This window comes from Trachinotus anak, unplaced genomic scaffold (genome assembly GCF_046630095.1).
Source record: "Trachinotus anak isolate AG129_WGS33_773 ecotype Australia unplaced genomic scaffold, CSIRO_AGI_Tana_v1 ptg000025l, whole genome shotgun sequence".
In the NCBI taxonomy this organism is placed as follows: domain Eukaryota; kingdom Metazoa; phylum Chordata; class Actinopteri; order Carangiformes; family Carangidae; genus Trachinotus; species Trachinotus anak.
The window spans coordinates 17769392-17791966 of record NW_027273876.1 but is presented as its reverse complement, the minus strand read 5'-3'; the positions used below and the strand labels follow the sequence as shown (position 1 = coordinate 17791966).

General features: G+C 40.3%; 1 protein-coding gene across 1 annotated transcript in view; it reads right to left on the bottom strand.

Annotated features, from left to right (window-relative positions):
* The window catches only part of cacna1g (calcium channel, voltage-dependent, T type, alpha 1G subunit), a 264447-nt gene that overhangs the window by 58772 nt on the left and 183100 nt on the right, over nucleotides 1-22575 (bottom strand). The window contains exons 15-20 of the mRNA XM_071461978.1: nucleotides 12700-12793; nucleotides 11486-11664; nucleotides 10651-10989; nucleotides 9883-10056; nucleotides 8246-8346; nucleotides 189-312 (exon numbers count right to left, since the gene is read on the bottom strand). Of these exons, the coding sequence (XP_071318079.1) occupies nucleotides 189-312; nucleotides 8246-8346; nucleotides 9883-10056; nucleotides 10651-10989; nucleotides 11486-11664; nucleotides 12700-12793 (1011 nt within the window). The remainder of the gene's footprint in view (nucleotides 1-188; nucleotides 313-8245; nucleotides 8347-9882; nucleotides 10057-10650; nucleotides 10990-11485; nucleotides 11665-12699; nucleotides 12794-22575) is intronic.

Genomic DNA, 22575 nt, shown 5'->3' with positions numbered 1-22575 from the left:
CACACACACACACACACACACACACACAGTTTTTATTTCTTGCCTGTCCACCTGTCTTTCCATTTGTCTTTCCTTCTTCTTAGTTTCTTTCTGCATCAACCATTAAAGACTGCAAAAGCATCATACTGTTGTACATTTTTAAGTCTGACATTACAGAAGAATAGTTAGGGATTTTGTTTGAGACTCACAGCACTGGTGGGGTCGATGCGAGGCCTCTCCATGGCAATAGTGATGCAGTTGAGGAAGATGATGACCAACACAACATGGTCAAACATCTTGTGGGTGATTATCTTATTGCACAGGATCCGAAACCTGACAAAAAAATGAACAGAAATGTGACACTTGAGTGACACTTGAAATGAACTTGACATATGGCATGCAATTGAAACAATCAAGTGTACTAACAAATGTATTTTGGTATGATAAGAGACAAATTTCCTCAGATCACTGGTCTATACCTCTAAACAGAGGTGTAGTGGTGTGTATGGACAGGTATATGGCATTTGCCCACCTCTGAGCTGGTGCATGTACTGTACATATTTCTAAAAATAACCACAGATAAACGCTAATGCAAATCTTGCAGACCAAATTTGCAGGAAATCATAATCTGTGGTGTTTACTATGAACAGAAGTCTTTTGTTCCCTGCTTTTCATGTCTCAGGCAATACCTCCTCCCAGAAAACACAAGTAACCATGTAAAATGGTACTAAGCCCAGGCAGAACAGGCAGGAAGAACTGATCAGGGAGGAAGAACTGAACATCCATTCCTCACTGACATTAGCCACAAGTTTCATGGGTGATTGGTGGGGGGGTCAGCTATAGTGAGTGAGCTAAAACACTTATAATTAGGCACACAAAACTGAATATGAAGCAAACACGGCGGGATACATTATTAAACCTTGTCAACTGATGAGCCAGAGAAAGAAGTCTCTCCTGAAGGAGACAATGAGATGGACATAATGCAAATACCTCTGGTATGTGCACATTGATTAGTAGTGGTGGTCAGTTTTCAGATCCTGAACTACAATAATTATAATAAGAATAACAGACTCATGAGACTAATAAAAATAATAATAATAACAGATGTAGCAGCAGAGCAAGACCATAGGTGTGGTAGGTGGTTTGCAGTCACATATCCAGACTCTACAGCTCCACAGGCAGAAATACCTGCAGAGAGCAACAGGAGGGGAGAGGAGAGAGACAAGAATGCTCAAAACTACAGGAGAGAGCGAAAGAGAGGGAGGAATATACAATGATCTATGATAAAAGCTGTACTTAGGTCCAGTTAGGGGGGCACAGGGATATAATCTAAATCCACAGAAAACAGAAGATAATTTACCACTTTAATAAGCACTGTTTCAGTGGAATGACAGGCCCTGAAGGCAGACTGAAAAGGTTAAAAAAGGTTAGACAAGTGTGCCGAAAGATGCTGACACACAACTCTTTCCAGTATTGGCTTTCCAGGCCAATGTAATTAAGAGGCCCTGGATTGAGGTGTATTTTTTAAGTAAAGGTGGAACCCTAGCAATTTTAAAACTAATGGGGGCAGTGCCAGTAGTCACTAATAAGGAGGAGCAACTGAATCCAAGAGACTAGACAGAGACATGTTTAATTCACTTGTACTTTTTCCACAGGACCTGCAGCTACAATGGAGGGAGCTAGGACCACCAGGTAATCGCTCACCAAGAGCGGCTGAAGTTGACAGACCAATGTCAATTGAACTGTTACAACAATTGGCTAATGTCACATCTAATTTGTTAAGAAAGTAATCAGACATAACAGAAGTCATGGAAGAGACCCACGGGACAGATTCAAGTCAGGAGTGTTACCACTACCTATTTTATATACTGTGGTGTAGGTCAACAACAGTAAACCATATTTCATAAATGCATCATATGTTTTATATCTAAATTTTAATCTGTAAAGAAGCCTAGCTGCTAACTATAGCTGTCAAAAATCTGCATTAAAAAGTACATTATATCCCACTTAGTTGTAATTGAGTAGTATATAGTAGCATGAAATGGAAATATTCAAGCATACAGAAATGTCTATCCAGACTGCAGCTCAGTCCGGGCGTGTTGTTTAAAATCTTAAACTATATTAAAGACTATACAAGGACATTTAGTGAAACACACTGTACAAACTTTAAAAGAAATGAAAGATCTCATTCAATTTATGAGAGCTATAATCAACTGCTGTAGAATTAGGAGTTATTATGTCTGACCTTTATTATCCAACATGAAAAACTTTTAGCTAGTCACAACAAAAAGAAAAAAAGAGAGAACGCTTGGTATACATATATGGCAGTGGAAGGGATTAAACTCTGCAACTGCTTTGATTTCTGATATTGCTCTAAGTGTACAGTGGATTTTTGGCTTTACTTTATAGAGACACGATTGTGTCAACACTGTGTGTGTGTTTGTGTGTGTGTGTGTGTTTGTGTAACCATAACTGATATAATGAGCCATTTGCAGTTTCACTGTACCAGCCATGTGTACTTACACCTGCATGGCTTAATCTTTGAGACAGGCATATGTTACTGGCAGGATCAACCAGTTTGCCCTCTTACACAGAACTGCTCATTTGACTGTGGTTGTAGCGACTTCAGGAAACAAACTAAAAGTCGCTGGGAGGCTGATGTAGGTAGGGCCTGATCTTTGTCTGACTCGCCAACAAAGGAAAAAAAGGAACCGCTGCCAGTCCAGAATATGTGAAGAAAAAACTTTTATTAACAAAAGAAAATGAACTTATTATAACATGCACAAATTATAATCTATTAGCAATAACCGAGTAGTGGTCAAAAAATACAGTGACCCCCTCACCCTCTCTCCCCATCTAACACACAGGTGAACAGGTGCCTATATTAACTATGAATGTCCATAGCACCCCCCATCTCCATGTGACCCAACTTTCCATGATGATCATAATCGAACAAAAAAATGTATAACTGATATCACAAACACTAATGAATAACAATACCAAAATATAAATCACAAAATCCATTCCTGTCAGAAAAGCATTCATGGTTCCTACATTCCATCCCCTAATTATTAGGCTATTACACATAAGAATTACTTGCATTATCCAAATTGATAGGAGACATGACACCATTAAAAATATCTAAAGTTCCATGAATTTTTACTTTCCACACATCAGCTGTCTGGTTTCTGACTCATAAGTCAATAAGGCCAAAGGTTGCCAATAGTCTGTTCAGGTCTGTCAGTCAAAATCAGAGTCAAGATTGAGTTTTCATTGAGTCACAATTTGCAGCAGCCACTCCACTCCTCTTCAGCCTTCTGCAGTAGACAGATCTTAGTTACTGGCCGGTCCAGGCAACTGCTCTCTGTTTTAATGTGCGCCTGACGCAAAAAACTTCTTCTGTCTGGAAAGGTTTGTAGGACTTTTCCCATAGCCCAGGATTTTCAAAGTGCTGTGTTGTCCACTATAAGCACTATATCTTCAGGGATGAGGTTATGCTTTCCTCCAGACCATCTCTGACACGCCTGCAGTTTAAGTTATGAGAAGAGTTAAGTTCTCTTTAACCCACCTTTTCCAGAACAAGTCTGACATGTACTGCACCTGCTTCCGTCCCCCTACTCTTCACTCCAAATGGTCCAAAATAGTCTTCTCTGACACAAATAAATGGGGGTTCACCTGGAGTAACTCCTTCATCGGTAAGTCTGCCATCAGCTGTGACACTGGCTGAGCATTTAGTCTTTGACAGATGACACACTTGGATAGAACTTTCCTTATCTCTCCCGCAGTTTAGACAACTTCTTGATGTATATGCCTTAAAAGAAGGTCTGAGATATTGAAGTCCTTAGCCAGTATTATGGGATGCTTAGCCTTCACCAGCATAGATGACCTGCTCGGGTCACCACCAACTCTCAAGACACCATCCTCTACCAGGGGCAAAGTCCATAAATATGGCTATACCCCTTCACACCTTTTCCACTTTGCAGCCTGGAGAGTTCTTCTGGAAACATTTTCCTTTGACAAAACCTGATGATTTACAATTCAGCCTTCTCTAGCTCCTCCAGTGACAGACAACTTGGAACTATCTCCCTCTTGAAGGTTTCAATATCCTTCTTCAAAGACACTCTTTGCCGTTTCATCTCCTTTGCCCTGGGGCTTTCAGATATTGCAGCCAGAACAACCACGCCTGTTGCTTATCCACTCTATAAGCTGGACTCCACTGTTAGCACAGCTGGAGACAAGCTCATGATAAAGGGACACTGCTTCCTCCTTTGAAGCCACCAACACCAGACAATCATCAACATAGAAGCAATGTCAAATCTTATCCATTGCTGAACTGCTCTTTATTGTCTGTTGAGCATTTTTTAAGGGCAAAATTGTCACAGCTGGGAGATGATGTCACCCCAAAGAGATGCACTGTCATCCTAAAGTCAGTGAGGCCTTTATTTAAATCCCCAATGGGACACCATAGAAACCTCAAAAAGTCAGCATCTTCAGATGGTACCTTTACCTGATGAAACACTGATTCAACATCTGCCATGATCACATCAGGTTCTTTCCTGAATCTGGTAACCACTCCAGGAATGTACTGGTAAGATCTGGTCCCTATAGGAGCTGAGCATTAAGAAATGTTCCCTGAAGAATTGCCCCACAGTCAAACACGACCCTGATCTTCCTTTTTGTAGGATGGTAGACACCATGGTGTTGGATGTACCAGACCTTGCCATCACTACATTCCAATTCACCTTCAGTTGCTCTTTCAGCATAACCTTTTGCAACAAGAGCATTCATGAACGCAGTGTAATCCACAGGAAATAATGATTTTTTCTGAAGCCTCATCTTCAAATGCAAAGCACACTGCTTCATAATTTTCCTGTTATTTGGCAGGCTAAGCCAAGTAATGACCATTCACTTTACTGGCTGAATTTGTGACCAATTCCATAAACTTGTTATCTTCTCTTGCCATTCCAGGTTGCTCATCCACACTGCACACAACACTAATAACTCCGGCTGCTTCAAATCCATTGGATTCCCACTTTCTCCTTTCAGTGGTCCATTCACAGTCCAGCCCAACATTGTTCTAATTGCACAGGGCCCTTCATTAATGCTATGAATCACTTGCAGTGGTTCCAACGCCTTAGGAACCCAATCCCTGGGTTTATCTCAGGTAAATGAACATGTCTAAGATGAGGCCATTCCAGAAGTTCCCTTTATTTGTTGCCCCGGTGGACAGGCATACATTTTTGTGTGTAAGTCTGGGGCAATGCACAAAAGTTGTCCCGTTTTAAGCCTTTCTCTTGACCCATGGTCTGGAAAAGAATGTTTATCTTCTTCCCTGTGAGGCTAAGCTGCTGCATTTAACTCTCTGTACAGAACACTGCTGTACTTCCTTGATCCAAGAAAGCATAGGTGGTGACAATCTTGCTGCCCTTGTTTGATTTAACTTGTACAGGAACTATGGGAAGCTTACAACTGTGATCACCAGCCACAGTAACACCACTTGACACCAAAATGACGTCCACTATCACCTCTGATCTCCTCTCTGTTTGAGTCTTCTACTCTTTCCTTTGAAGGAATATGAAGTATATTTGGATGTTTAAGACCACATTTCTCACAGGAAATCTGTTTTCTGCAATTTTTGCTCATGTGTCCAATACACAAACAGCCAAAACAGACATAATTTTCCCTCAAAAAACCTATCCTCTTTTTGCGAGTTTTTTTCTCCAACTACGGAAAAAATCCAATGTGTGTCCTCCTCAACAGCAAAGACACATCTTTCTTGCTATTTGCATAGCATTCTTGGTGGCAAAACTAGTTCCTGACAATGTAGTTCATTCCACAATGAGGCTGTGGTTTGAGTTTATTTATACCTTTATTCGCTGTTAATGAGGAATCATCCTGTATATTTCCAAACACTGGGTCAGTTAAGATTTTAACTTAACACAATTCTCAAAAGCTTTCATAAATGCATATCTTAATGGGTCTCCATCAAAATTGGGAATCTCTCTCTTTGGCAAAGATGAAGGGCTTTGCTGTTGTTTTAAGAGCATAATTATTTCATTTTGCCTTCTCATATTGCCCATAATATTTTGATTCTCATTTTCTGACCCCAACTTTAAAACATCTCCAAATTGCCTTTGTATTTTCTCGTGGGTATAGCAATACACTGCATGTTGCTTAGGTTCATAAAGTGACACAGGCTCAGAATAAATAAACTGAGGTGCAATCTTCTCCTTAGGCATTGTCAATGGATCCATATCAGGATTGACTTTGTTTTGTTTTATTGACATTGTGTAATAAATTAATTGGCATCCGCATTGAGAGATTGTGGTTTTAATTTTTCCTGTTACAAATAGGAGTTCATTCAATCGGAATGCTTTGTTAGAGATTTTTTTCTGGACCGCAATACATCCAATTTAGCCACATGTGCTGCAATTTCTTTATTCAATTGAAGCTGCTCCTTCTTTCTCCTCAGTCCTTACTCCTCTTTTTCCCGTTCATGTTTATCCTTTAATAATATCTGTTTTGCCATTAATGTTGCCAAGTCAGCCTCTGCCTTAAGGCATGCTGCAAAAGTAGAAAAAGCAGCAGATTTTCCTCCAATAGCCAAACTTTTTCGTCTGATTGACCTGCTTCCCACATCTGGTACACTGTCACTTGGTTTTACATCATCTTGTATCTCTTCTACCATGATTGTGGAAGTAGCCTGCATCGGCATTTGAGGTTCCATCTGTGCTTAGAAAATAAGACACTCCGTCCTTAATTGCAGTGTAATCAGGTGTATCATTGTGCAGAAATTCCTGCACAATGATACACATTTACAGAGGATGTTGTTTAACATCCTCTGTAAATGTGTTACTTCACAGAGGCAGGCTGAGGTGAACTCAAGTCCATGTGAATGCCAATGGACTCTGGCCTCTACGCTACTGTCTTTTGATTTGATTTTGAGCACAGGTGGGCGTCCGTCATTTTTAGAGGCCAGAATGGGTGTCATGCAGAGCCTGTGTCCTCAGTGTCACTCTCCACATGGCCAAACCTTTCAGCCTGCTCTGACTGGAAGCCAGCTAGAATCCTGGTTTGAGCCAAGCCCCTTCAGTTTGAAATTTGAAAGGGCTCACTTCATTGATGGACTGTATGTCTTTCATGGAAATGTGCCAAAGAAGGAGATGCTGCTGGCACATGCAGATCACAGAAACACAGAATGACATATAAGGTAAATGACTTAAAACTGTTACAAGGTAATGATGAAAAATCACCTACAGTGTTATATCAGTGAATCCAGTCATTTCGTGGCTAATATATAGATTAAAAAAAAACAATTAAGTTCAAGAACAAATGTGAACAAGTGACCACTGAATGTAACGCAAAACCACATAATCAAAAAACCTTGATGTGTGAAAAAGAAGGCTTGTCTTTGCATCATTTATACAGTTTTCACTTAGATTTTTGCATGTCCGTAGAGCATTTGCTTTAACCTAGCAAAGATCTTAATTTCCAAGACACACCATAACTGTGCATATAGTACTCATACAACACAACAACACAGTCGTGACATCATTCACAAAAAAACTACTTTTCTGGACTAAGTCCTCATCTGGCAGATGGGGGTTTTGTTTAATGTTTAATTAGCATGTTGTGGTGCTTTGGTTGCAGGCTGGGGGTTATCGTTTTGCTTGGTGTAGCCTTCACAGCCACATCCTCCAAACAGACAGCAGATCAAAGCCCCAAAAGGGGAGGAGGAGTGAAGGAAGAGGGGGTGACGGAGGGTAGGAAGTGATGGACTCAGCACATGGCTGAGATAACACTTAGTACTCAGTAGGAGAAACTCCCTTCCTCCCTCTGCTCCTGCTTACTCACCCCTGATATGGCAGAAATGTGCAGATAAAAGAGACTTCTGAAGTGAGAATGTGGGAGGGAATAGGAACTGATATAAGAAGGGAGGATAAAAAATGCTGCACTCACATTACAGTGAAAACACTTTACCATTACAATTAACATTATGGAATATCAGTCAAATGTTAAGAATCCTTTCTTGTAAAGAAGTTGAATCTGTCTTTCCCCATACAAAAAACTATCATTTAAAAGTGCTGAGTAGCTGCTTATTTTGAATATTCAATTTAATTTTCAAATATGCAGCTTAATTACCTTAACTACCATGGGAGAAAGAAACAACAAACTCACCAGGAGCTGTGTACCCAGAACAGAAATATGTAAAAAAAAAACTCATTTTGTACATAGTTATTGAGACAAGTGGAGGTGTGAATACTACCTTGACTCTGGAGGGAAGAGGTAGAGTGACCAGGAATCTCTCTGTCGACACCAATCTGGCTGCTTCTTCTCCAGCCAGCGGAACAATCTGGCAAAGCGACCCTGCAAGGAGTGAAAAAAAAGGGACAGTACAATAATTATTCAGAAATGCACAATTTCCTGTTGCATATTAAATCACAATCATGCTCCACAGAGAGAAGTTACTACATTTGTTTGTTACAACACTGTTTTATTCATACATTCTTACATACAGATCAAACAAGGTAATTAAAAAAGGCACCTACAAATTCACACATGGACATGCTTTAGCCTAATGTAACATGCATGTAACAGGTGAGCATATCTGATATTCAAGATGAGATTATAAATCTTTTAATTATTTGCAAATGGCCTTATATCTTAAAATAAATGTATCATCTGGGGAATTTCAGAGAGGAGTAAAAGACAGAGCTTGTGTCTTTCCCCACCTCTTTTGCATCAGCAATACAACCCACAGAGACAGAAACAGAAAAGATACAAATGTTAGAGTTATCAATACTGGTAAACGGTAGGAAGTGTCAAGATAGAATCTGTCATACACATCTTGCTGAAGCCATCCCTTCAAACGTCACTGCTTAAAGTCCCTCTTAGTACGTAGTAAGTTCGTACTCAAGTCACATGTACTCAAGGATGATCTGATTAGATTTTGGTGGTTAAATGTCAAAGGTCAAGGTCACAGTGACCTCACAAAACATGATTTAGGCCTTGTGAATGCAATATCTCTGGAACTCCTCAAGGGAATCCCTTCAAATTTGTCAAAAACATTCACTTGGACTCAAAGACTGATTGGTTTGTAGCTGTATTCGGATTGGTAAATTGGTTTGAAGTTGTGTTCTGATTGGGTGGTTTGTAGCCATATTCTGATTGGGGGATTTGCAGCTCTATTCTGATTGGTTGATTTGTAGCTGTATCCTGACTGGTCGATTTGTAGCTGTGTCCTGATTGGTTGGATTATAAATATTTTGAACCATTCTGATTGTCTAGTTTGTTTGTAACCATATTCCTATTGGCTGGTTTTTAACTCTATTGGGTTTGGTTGGTTTCCAGCTGCATTCTGATTGGTTGATTTGTAACTCCACTATGATTGGCTGATTTGTAGTGCTATTCTGATTGTCTAGTTTGTTTGTAGCCATATTCTGATTGGTTGGTTTGAAACTCTATTGTGGTTGTTTGCTTTGTAGCTGCATTCTGATTAGTTTGTTGGTTTGTAGCCATATCCCGATTGGTTGGTTTGTGGCTGTATTCTTATTGGTTGGTTTGTTTGTTGCCCTATTCTAATTGTTTGATTTGTAGGCATATTTAGATTTTCAGGTTGATTTGTAGCTGTGTTCTGATGGACTAGAAGGTTTGTGGCTGTATTCTGATTGATTTTTAACTGTATTCTGATTGGTTGGTTTGTAGCTCTATTCTTATTGGTTGATTTAAAGCACTATTCTTATTGGTTGGTTTGTGGCTGTATTCTGATGGGTTGATTTGTAGCTCTGTTCTGATTGGTTGATTTGTAGCTGTATTTTGATCAGTTGATTTGTAGCTCCATCATCAAAAAGACTGTTAGAAGAACAAGAAAACATGCACACATCTATATGCACATAGGCTGACCAGGCTGGGCTCCTCCTCTGCATTTTCATCTTCAGTGTTGTCTTCTAGTGAGACATGTGTTGGACCCAGGACAGACAGAGAGCCTTTTCCATTGCAGTCACTGTGCTCCATGGCCCGTAAGTGGCCCAGTGAGGGGGGCCTGGATATATTGTCTGAGTGGTGCAGGTCGGGTACCTACACAGGGAAAAGGGAGAAAGAAAATACTGTCCTCTCAACTATTGCAGTACTATACATTAATGACTCTTAATGCTTTAGTGTTATTATCTCTCTTAATATTTACACTCGGTTTATACATTTGGTGTTCACTTTGTGACTATGTTTGTTTCCTTAGACAATCTATGTTGGAAGTCTTTGTTACAAACAAAGAGTGAAGTTTCAATGAAGTTTCCCTCATCTGGTTCTGGGTTTAAATATGAGGGAGTGAGTTCTACACTTGTATTTGGCAGTGTTGTGTTTGTTTCCACACTGTTATGAGTTGCAAGCTGGGTTTATTGTGGCAGTTTCCGATGGCTTAGAGCTATGACTATAGTAACACCTATAACTCCAGTAATAGCAACAAAGAAGAATGCCATAAAAACCTGACAACACAATTTTAAGATGCGCACAAAAAGTTACTATTGTCAAGAGAGCAGGACCTACAGTTTGTGGAACTTTTGGTATTAATCCAAATGAATTTGATTACCGCTCCAAGTCAAGAGTCAAGTACTCTCAACAATACTCTAGAGACCAGTCAAAGGTATAAAATGATGGATGGTGCAGGGGGTCTACCTTTAGGAGAGCATCAGGTGGCAAATCAATGGAGCCCCGAGTCTCAGCTGACTCCATCCTCCGATGTCCATGACCTCTCTGTGACTGCGACATGGAGTCTGTCCTGGCCAAGGAGGTGTCATCATCCTCCATCAACCCACCTCCTCCTTCTCCTCCGCCCTCCCCGTCTTCCGAGCTGGAGCCAGCCTCCCCAGAGAGCAATGAGCGACGCTCCCCTGTCTGCCGCTTCTGGCGTTTGAGTGAAGGGGCACGACCCAGGCTGTTCCAGCTGGATCGCTGGCTGGTCCAGCTGCTGCCAGAGCTCCATGGGGCATAGGGAGAAGCACTCCGGGCACTGGTCTGGAGCAGGAGAATGGCAAATGGAGAACAGAGTGACTAAAACCAGGAGAGAGAAAAAGATTTACAAGAGGGACTGTGTGTAAAAAAAAATGTTATTTCATGCAAATGGCCAAACTGAATTGTGTTGATTCAGCTTTACATGAGCTGAATCAATACAGCAGATGGCTGGAGCAGAGATCTGGGTTTACTTTCTCATGCCTTTATCCCAATAATCATTTTGTCAATTAAAAGTGGCAGAGGCAGCAGTAAGAGTGAGAGTAAGAGTGTTGGACATTAATCATCATCAATCACTGTGACCTCCACACATCACCAGGATACATACCATGAATTCAGAGAGAGACACTCACTGTAAAGCAGGAGCTGGGGACAATTCCTGGCACTTATTCCCTTACACATGTATTAATGTTGGCTTTGTGACATCCCAAAACAGGGGTATTACACTTGAGAACTGCAACGTGCTTTTGGTGCATGTGAGAATAACAATAAATGCACTAACCACTGATTTTTCAAAGGCTGGGTCCATGGAGATGTTGCTACCTCGGCGGGACTCATAGCCCAAGATAGGGTCACCTCCGACAGGCAGCTTAGGTACAGGCATGGGGGTGGCAGCAGTGTGGGTAATCAGAGGTGGATTCCGACTGGTCTTCAGGTCCACATGACCATTTACAGGCACTACTAGAAAGAAAGAAAGAGGGAAAGGGGGATGAAGAAAATAAAATGTTGTGGGTTAGGAGTGGGTAAGAGCATACAGGAAGAGAGTTAAAGAAGATGTAAGATGACCAGGGTTTAACATAAAGAATAAAGCATAAAATGAATGAAATTAAGTAATTAAATAGGGCAGTGTTGAAAAGAAAACAACAGAGGTGAGAAATAAAACAGACAGAACAAAAAAAGTTGATGAAAAAAGCATCTCAGGAAAATTAAAGGACTAAATTGAATGAAAACAGGAGGATGAGCAGGAAGAGGAGTGCCATATGGGTACAGTAGCGCAGCACAGCATACTTTAAAATGGATACCTCATACAGTTATTGACCAACATGTTTATTTCAGCAAGGCATTATTGGAATGCCTAGAAGAGAATATTATGTTTGGCAGCAACACAAATAAATGACATGTGGGGAGGAATGCACCAAGGCCAAGAAAATGTATATAGCTCTTCCAGCTATGTAATCAGTTTTCTACAAGGCATCTGAAGGGGCTTGAAGAGGAGATGATACTGTACATCTGGGAGTTCAGACTACAGTGTTTCAGTCTGCAGTACAGTAATTAGGGGTATGGGAACTGGCGTATGAGGAATTATGGATGAACCTGATGGTTTGATGCTGTGCAGAAAAACAGCAAGGCACATACCCACTGAGGGCGGTCAGAAACCAGTGGGGAAGACTGAAATAAGGTGGGTGAATGTTTGCACAGGGTGTACTTTACATGCCTTAGGCATAACTTACTCAACTAATCACAAACTTTTACATACATTATAAAAGAAACACAACATGGGGTCTATAGGGATCTAACAAATATTAAGAGGGAAAGAGAGGGAGGGAAAATGTTAATCCCAGGTGGTACAAGTTTGGCCAAGTGTTTGTAATAGGGGTTTGAAAATCACAGAGACTTCAATCCTTTGCATTCCTCTTATAGAATCAATAAAAAAATCAGGTCAGTCAAGCAGTATGTGTTGTGTGTGTATACATATGGTGTGTGTCCATGCCTCACCTGCAGAGGCCGATGAATCCTTCTTGCTGCTATTAACATCCTCCATACTTTGTGTGAAGCAATCAATGTCTGAACCCGATTTAGAAGCATCACCCTTGACACACAAACACATACAAAGTGTTAGAGGAAAACATCTGTGAAAATATGTGTTTCGGATTAGAGTTAACAGAAATCAGGTGAGTTGAAGTTGCCTCTAAACAGAGATCCCTAGTCCTCTGTATCCCCCTTCAAATACCATATGTCATGGTTCAAATCTAGGTAGGTGTGATCTCACTGATCCCAGAGTTCAAAGGTCAAAGGATACAGAGGGAGGGAGAAAAAGATAAACTATGTAAAGTGTTGTCATGCAAGGAGAGTGAAAAGGTTCCGTGAGGAACCACACTAAAACACAATCAGTATCAACAGCAACAAGGAACTTTTCAGGAACTTTTCATTGCAGATATATTGGCTTGACTTTTTTGTACAGAAACATATAGGCTGCATGGCATGTGTTTTTACTTGCCATCACCCATGACCAACTACAAAAGAGCTTCAGGTCTTCAATTTGCACAAAGTCAGAACAGCAGAACGTATCCATTGTTTTGCTTTCTATCATTGTGCAAGACAGTTGACAAAATGAGTCTTCCTTATTGTCACATTAACATATCTTTGTACATCTCCTCACCGTCTTTCACAGATTTTTCACAAGCTCTTACTCTCTGCTAGCCTCTGTTTCATGTTATCATTCAATTCAAATATGTTGGCTCACAGCAGGAAACATGAAGCACCTGGGTTTTGTAGTAGTAGTAGTAACAATTTTAACACCTATGTCTCTTCATTTTCATCTTCATAAAATATGGTGTGCCTCAAAGGTTAACATTGGGACCTGGTTTTTGATGGTCTGAGACTAGTCAGAGGCTGAGCCAAGAACATAAGAATGGCACTGTGGGTTGTGACATGATTTGGCTTAAGCTGCATGGGGCATTGCAGCTTCATGCATCACATGACACATTGGTCCAAAAAGCATTTTTCCTATCCCAAACACTGGAAAGGGAGCACATGTAAAACAGTGTGTACATTTTTCTGAGAATCACAAACCCCCTGAAATGAGGAATTCAGTCAGCTCAGCGATGGGAAGTCTTGGGCAAACTCTCACCCTGGCTGGAGAAGGACCCTAATGCTCATGCTCTATGGCAGGGGTATTCAATTAGAATTCAAAATTTCAATGGGCTGCACTGCCACATAAACACAAGGGCACACATTGACCACACAATTGTCTTTACAATCGATAAGTTGGCTGGGACAAATAAACACACACTATCCAGAGGTTAAATTTGCTTCTGTAGCACAAGGGGAAAAATTGCTTTGCTTTCTGTCTAAACACACTTCTAAGAGTGTTTCTTGCTGCATTGGGTAAGGTTGTTTAATGAAAAGTACTGCCTAATATAAGACTTGTGAACTAACATACTGATGCAAAAGTAAAATAATATCATACACAGCTCACCATCATCTTTCAAAGTCTTCTTGTTGCAGCAACAGAAGGTTGGGTAAAAGCATACATTTCATTTAAGTGACCACCTCTAAACACCCTGCTCCAGCTTCACAATGATTGTTTACTTTAATTGGTTAGGTCTTTATAGCTTAGAATTTCCAATGGAAGCTAGTGGAAGCAGATTCCCTTTCTGACTTTCAATAATAAATAATAAAAACAACAGATAAATAACTACTGTGGCTACTGTTGTTAAAAGCAGTCCTATCTGCTATCTCTAGTCTTCTATGTGCAATAGTAGTGTAAACCTTTGATATACAGTATATGTAGGTGCAGACTGACAGAGTAGTTTAAACTGTACAATTCTGACTGATCACGTCAAAAGATCAAGCTGACAAATTTCCTTCCTGCTTATTCTATGTTGCTGTCCTCTCCCACTTTCTTTTTCCACTCGGTCTTGTCTTTCTGCATGGTCTTCTCAGTCTTTTTCTCTTTTTCACCGTTTTGTAGAACATCTTCCACAGGACAGTCAGACATTCATTTGTAATTCAGCTTTAGATAAATTAAATTGTCTAAAAAAAAGATCCATCTAGAGTGGATTAAGAACCCCTGAGATTCTGTTGGGTTTTTTTTAAATTTCCAGATTAAGGCAACTCAGGATGAGAAGGAATTAAATAAGATTAGTAGCAGGAACCAATCACCAGACTAGCCTTTATATTCTCTGGTTGCAATACTAATCTGGGGACAGAAAGAGATGTTAATGGGATTATATATCTGATTGTGTGCTGTAATATGGTGATGGTGAGCATACTTTGGGGAGAATCAGCCAAGATTGGTTAGAAGAAGCAAGTGCTCTTACCAAACATTAGATTTTGGTTTATTTCACTGGAGAAAGGAACGACTGAGTTGATAGCTTTGGAGGTGGCACTGGACTCAAGGGAAATCCCTGTTCCTGAAATAGCCAGATTATTTGTTTACACTCTCCCACCTCAATTTGGACATGGTGGTGGGACCAGGAGATGGGCCAGACCAGGCCTGCTGCTGACACACAGGGGGATCTCAATTACATCGCTTCAGTAAGGGTGTAAATGGGTGACAGAGGGTGGCTGTTGATAGGGGGAAGGGATGTAATTGTGTGTATGCGTATCTACCAAAACTGTATCCTACAACAAGTGCATTTGAGACTCATAAGCCCAGAACTCTATACCTGTGCTGTAGCAGCAAACCTAACACCAACCCTAAACCAACACCAAAGGATTAAAGACATCCTTAATAATATAGGTATCAGTGGAATTCCTGGGCTGACAAAATTTAAATTGAAAAATGTAATCAAAATGCACTTTTATTTTTCATTCGTTTGGACAGGACATATTACTTAAATTTAAAATAACATATTTTCATTTTTTATAACAAGGTATTTCTTTTTGATAAAATATTCACCGAAATTACAATGACAACTGACAAATGATTTCAAGAGTACAATACATAACACTGCCATAATGAGGGGGTTCTCTTTTTCAAATAGGTAATCTGCCTCCTAACCTTGGAAATCCAATCACAGTGTAAATTTTTAAATATAAATTTGAAATACATCCTTAATTTAAACAATTTCTCATGAAAGTCAAAGGGAGCAAGACTACAGAGACTACAGCCATGGTTGCAGCTCTGTTAGGCTGTAGCCTACCTAGGTACAGCTGTGCTCTGAATTAATGTATATGCTAATTTTTTAGCAGGTGTAATATTGATAACATTCACTATGTATTTCAGTGTGTTAAGCATTCAAATTTTGCAGGCTGATAGGAATGTCATTAGTTTTGCAGGTATTTAGTCATAGATCAAAGTATTGGGCAAATTAAAATTTTAACCTAATGATGGTGCTGGTTGAAAAGTAAAATAACATCTACAGTCATCACAATTTAACCTGAGGCAGACAAAAATGTATAACTGCTGAGATATTTTGGTCAGGAGTAAGGGGGTGGATCAACACTATCATCCATAGCCACATCACTAGACATCACTGACAATGTACACCCCAAACCTAAAATTTGATTAAACTATTTTTGTCTTAATATGCAGCCCTAGACTTCCACAGTGGGCTAGTATATACAATTTACATAAAATATACAGTGTTCAGTTAGTCATGATAGGGAACATTGACTTTTTTGAATGATGTGCCGACAGAGAGGAAGCTTGTAGCTTGTAGTTTTTTGTGGTGTACTAGTGTGTTTTTGTCGGTTGGCATCTTTATTCTGCATTGTTGTTTCGTCTGCCGATTCAGAAAATTGTATATAAATAGGCATGTGTGGGAGGACTTCTTGGCCTTACAGCAGACCAGACATGGAGTTGAACATCCAATAGGAGCTGAGCTGAAGGTGCGGTACCAAGGATGCAGAACCAGGGCTAAGTTAAAGGCTAAACTCAAGGATAGGTGATGGATATATATACGCATTTTCTACCATCAATCCTCATGAGGACTGACAACTCCCTGGCTACCAAGTGTGATGAACTGCAGGCACCTGTGAAGAGCCAGAGAGCATATCATGAATGTAGTCTTGTGTTTTATGGAGACCTGGTTAAACAACAACAACCCTGAGAGTTGTGTGGATGTACCCGGCTTCACTGCAGTAAGAGTGGACAGAGATGCTAGAGAAAATGGAGAGAATAAAGGTGGAGGACCAGTTCTGCTTGTGAACAATAGATGATGCAACCCTGGTCATATCACAGTGAAGGAGAGGATCTACTTTCAGGATAACTGTTATCTGTCTATCTGAACTATCGATCTTAGACCTTACTATGTACCAAGGTAGTTCTCTCACATCGTCTGCATTGTTGTTTACATTCAACCAGAGGTGAGCCTGCAGTTGCATAATACCAACAAGGACTGTATGCTGCTTTTCAAAGAACAAACCCTGGAGTAACATCATGACCCTCCTCAATCAGAAAAAGGAGGCCTTCAGGGTTGGAGACAGGGAGAAGCATATATGTGTGCAACATGAGCTGAAGAGGAGATTAAAGAAAGCAAAGGAGCACTAGAAAAGCAAAGTAGAGAGGAAGCTGTACAGCAGCCAACATCACATGTTGCTGCGCTGCAGGACTGAGCAGCTCAGGAAATCCTTTGTTCCCACTACCATCAGACTGTTCAGACACCTCATGACATGGATTAAAATCTAAACTGCATGCATTAGTGAGCTGCTTTATTTATCTACCTATCTATCTATCTGTTTCAAAAAAAGTTGGGATGCTGTGTAAAATGTAAATAAAAACAGAATGCGATGATTTGCAAATCATGCAAACTAGGGATGCACTGATTGTGAAATTCTGGGCCAATACCAATTTTTAAAACAACAATTTGGCCTATAGCTGACACTGATACTAATGTTTTTTGTCAGTTTTAAAGTCTTTCAGCCCTTCACACTATCTTTGAATTATCATAAATTAAATTCAATCATACAAATTTATAAAAAATGACCTTTAATACAATTTTCATTCACAAAAAATACATTTTAGAAACCCTTTTAGTCTTTTATACAACTACTTATTCAATGAGAAGATTTCTTTCAGTATACATAGCCCAAAAAAATAATAATAATAAAAAAAATTAATTAGATGCAATTAAATTTATATGCAATTAGAAAAGCAATAAATCGTAAAATAAATAAAACATAAATAATGAATAAATACAAACATATATAGGGCTGTCTTTCACCTCTTGTGTTTTTCACACAGAATTTAAATGTTACCATCAAGCACAACCCAACAGTAGGCTGGAACATGGCGCTGAACATAGGCCTCTTGAGAAAACAAAAATGACCTCTTAGAAAAAAGCCTTCTTATACAGTGGGCCTCATCTTCAAAATATTAATGATAAAAATAAAATCACTACTACCTCACAGGCTACTTATTAGTAAGATGAATGTTTTTCTTTAGAAAGATAAGCATCTCTCCCTTGTTGCAGCTCAGTATATTTCTCTTCTCATCCAAGATGTGAGATGCAGAGCTGAACAGTCACTCACTCTCAGTGCTGGTGCATGGGGCACATAGGTATTTGCGTGCCATTTGTGCCAGTGCTGGAAAACTGAGGTGATTATTTCTCCAAGATCCGAGTGAAGTCTCATTTCTGGGAGTGATGGCTTCAGCAAAGAAACAATCCAGTTGCTCTGTTTTCCTTGTCCTTGTCCTTTTCAATCCCTTTTCCTCCAGAATCTCCTCAAACATGTCATGCAGAGTAGGCTGTGTCCTGTCAGTTTGTGCTCTCTTGCTCTATGTGTGACCAGCAATTTCTCTGCCATGCATCTCATGTGCAGCACCAACAGCAGGCCTATCCATCAGCTCTGTGTCAAGTATAGTTCGTGCATGTTGTTTAACTTCCTTATCAAGATGGTGGTCCTTATACCTGGGATCCGATGAGGTTGTAATGCAGAAAATGGGATTTGACTCAATTTGATCAAAGCATTTGTGTGCAGCCTCTGATCATTTGGTCTTTGTTGTTTTGAAACCATGGTCTGTGTCAGCCTCCTTACTTAAAAGACATTTCAGGGCTTTCACAGAGGGGATGACATCTGGAGCCGATGTCTCTGATGAGCTCATTTCTCTTGCCAGTTGTTCAAATAGGGAAAGAAAAGTAATAACATTTTCAACGAATCCCCATTGGTGCACATGGAGAAGGTCGCAGTCTGCGTCATATGTAGCAAGTGCATGCTTTTGTCCCATAAGGCTTTCCAGCATGTAGAATGTGCTATTCCACTGAGTGGCAACATCTTACCGTAGCCTTCTGGGTTTCATCCCATACTGGATCTGAACAGCCTGTAGGCGCAAGTAGGCAAGGGGTGAATGTTTAAGGCGTCCAACTATCTTTCGGCCTGTTGCAACCACAACCAAAAGGTGCTGTGCTGGCAGAACACCATTGTGGACAGCCAGCTGCAGAGTGTGTGCCATGCAGCCAAAACTACCCCGACCACTCTCCGTCTGGCTAGTTTTTGCCATATTTCTGGCATTATCTCTCACCACTGCATGTACTTTGGATTTGTCTATCGTGGCAGCACCTGGACTCCATATATTAGTTGTGAAAATGATTGCAGGGATGTCACAAGCTAGTAGCTCTTGTATGTATATAGCCACAAGGTTGTACATTTTGGGGAGACAGATGTCAGCAAAGTGACGACGACTGGGCAAGGTGTAACGGGGCTCCATATACTCCATCAGGCTTCAAAACCCTATGTCCTCCACAATGGAGAAAAATTGGTCATCCAATACGATGAACTCCATAACCTGGTTAGTAATCCCTTTTGCTTTGACACTGTCTGTGGGGAATTTTTTCCCTTTCTCAAAGGCTGTGGTTATGGACTGAGTCTTCCTGGTGCTGGTATGTGCCTTCTTGGTTTCCAGTTAATTTCTCAATTTTTTATCAGCTTCAAAGTAGTTGTTATACACTTCTTCATGTCTCCTTTTCAAATGGCTGATGAAATTTGATGTGTTAAAATTCTTGCTTGTAGTACCTTCTCTTGAAATATCACAGAAACATGTCTTACAAATAAAATATCGCTGATCTTTCTCTGAGACAGTGAAATACACCCACACAGCTTCACTTTTAGTTGAAAACAAACCAACACCTTGCCCTTCCTCATGCCAAGGTTGTTTCCAACCTGTGCTGTTATGGGTGTTGCAACCACCTGCCGGCAGACTGCAAATAACACAACATTTAGCCAGCACAAAACTGACGCAACACAACAGATAAACATTGGTCTTTGCCATTGGCGAATGTCATCTTATTTGCCGATGGGCCGATGACAGTTAACAAGGCGAATATCACCCGATACTGATGTACAGCCCATAAATCGGTGCATCCCTAATGTAAACCCATATTTAATTTAAAATAGGACAGAGACAACATGTCAAATGTTGCAAAGCTGAAATTATTTTGTTTTATGAAAAACATATGCTCAATTTATATTTAATGCCAACAACACATTTCAAAAAAGTTGGGACGGGGCAACAAAAGACTGGAAAAGTTGTGTAATGCTAAAAAAAAAAACCTGGTTGAATATCTCACAGCTATTTAGGTTAATTGGCAATAGGTCAATAAATTATTGGGTATAAAAAGAACCTGTGCAGTGAAGATGGGGAGAGGTTCACCAATCTGTGAAAGACAGCGTGGGCAAATAGTGCAACAATTGGAGAATAATGTTTCTCAATGTAAATTTGCAAAGAATTTGGGAATTATATATACTATAGGATATTATTTATATCCTCAGGCAGTACTGCATTAAAAACAGACACGATTCTACGCATGGGCATGGGAATACTTCTGAAAACCATTGTCTGTGTCACACCGCGGTGAGGTCAAGTTGGGTTTTTGTCCTGTCTCCATGTCTTGTCTTGTCATTTCCTGTTTTATTTTGAAAAGTAACTCTCCTCTCGTTTCAGGTCACTTGCCCTTCCTCGTGTGTCTCGGTCTGATTGCCTGCTGAGTGTTTCCACCTGTCCCTTGTTACCCTGTGTATATGAGTCTGCGTCTCCCTTTGTCTTGTGCCAGTGTGTTCGTCTTCGTCCATGTTTGCGTGCGTTCATTCCAGGCTTCCCACAGTCTTGTCACAATCCTGTATCCAGTCGCATTTGGATTTTGTTCCGGTTCCTCCAAGAAGAATGATTTTCAGTTATAAGTTTCATACCTTAGTTCCATTGCTAACGTTTTCATAGCCTTTTGTTTCCTCCAGTTTTCAGGAGAGTTTTTTGTTGGTTCGACTTCTTTTGTTATTTCTTTTGCCTCCGTAGCGGGAGTGATTCTTAGTTTCTATAAACGTTTCATAGTCTTTTGTGTTTTCCTCCTTTTAGTGGAGCGATTATTATTTTGGTATCTTTTGTAGCCACGCTTCTCCCATATGGAAATATAATAGAGCTAATTTTCATAGCCTGCTTCTGTTACTCGGTCTTGGAGGTTTCTTATCTGATCCTTGCAATAAAGAGTTTTATTGAAGAACTCAAAATCCTGCATCTGCGTCCTGTGTCCTTGCCCGGGTGTGACAGTCTGTGAACAGAGTTCATCAGTGCATCCACAAATGCAGGTTGAAACTCTACCATGCAAAGAAGATATCATATCTAAACATGATCCAGAAACGTCACCGACTTTTCTGGGCCTGAGCTCATTTAAGGTGGTCTGGGGCGAAATGGATAACTGTCATGTGGTTGACAAATCAAAATTTCAAATTGTTTTTGGAAATCATGGATGCCGCTTCCTCCGGGCTACAGAGAAGGACCATCCAGCTTGTTGTCAGCGCACAGTTCAAAAGCCAGCATCTGTGATGGTATGGTGATGCATTAGTGGCTTGGTTACCCTGCACATCTGGGAAGGCACCATTAATGCTGAACGGTATACACAGGTTTTGGAGTAACATATGCTGCCATCCAGACGTTGTTGTTTTCAGAGAAGGCCAAACCACGCTCTGCGCGTATTACAACAGCATGGCTCTGTAGTAGAAGAGTCCAGATGCTAAACTGGCCTGCCTGCAGTCCAGACCTGTCACCCAGTGAAAACATTTGGTGCATCATGAAAAGAAAAGTACAACAAAGGAGACCCCGAAGAGTGTTGTTAAAAGAAGAGGTGATGCAACACAGTGGTAAACATGCCCCTTTCCCAACTTTTCTGAAACGTGTTGCTGGCATCAAATTCAAATTGAGCATATATTTTTCATAAAACAATAAAATTTCTGAGTTTCAATATTTAATATTTATTATTTTTCAATTAAATATGGGTTAACGTGATTTGCACATGATTGGATTCTGTTTTTATTTATATTTTACACAGTGCCCCAACCTTTTTGGAAATGGGGTTGTATCTATCTACCTATCTATCTGAGAATAAAACTATAATAACTGTTTTAACCATTAGACCAACCAGCAGACTCCATTCAAAATCCCCACTTCAAGCTCAGGCCCCCAGTGGCCCTACCAGATAAAGAACAGCAGCGTAGTCTGAACAATTTGGAGTATTTGCCCACTGGAAAAGACAACTGCATTCAACAGTGTAAAATTAGAGGACATGAGGACAAAACTTATTGTTGTTCAAAGGCCCCATTTCATTGAGTGTACTGGCCTTGCCTTAAGAGCCTGAGTCATGCAAACAGAGTTGATCTACCCCGCTTTGTTTATTAGCTCTAAACCTTTTGTCTGGCTGCCCCCAACCCTTGGCCCACTTACATCTTCTCTATACCCCAGCCACATAAAACAGAGATTGAGAGAAGAAAGTTTTTGGCAGCACCACTGTGGTGCTCTTAACCTGAGGCTGGAATACAAAAAAAATGAGCGGGGTGAAGGGCTAGTGGGAGGTGAGCATTCAATCTGGGGTTTGATGTGTGTTTGATGGAGTCTGCTTTTAAATAGGACAAGAAAAGAAAGAAAACACACAGCAAAGT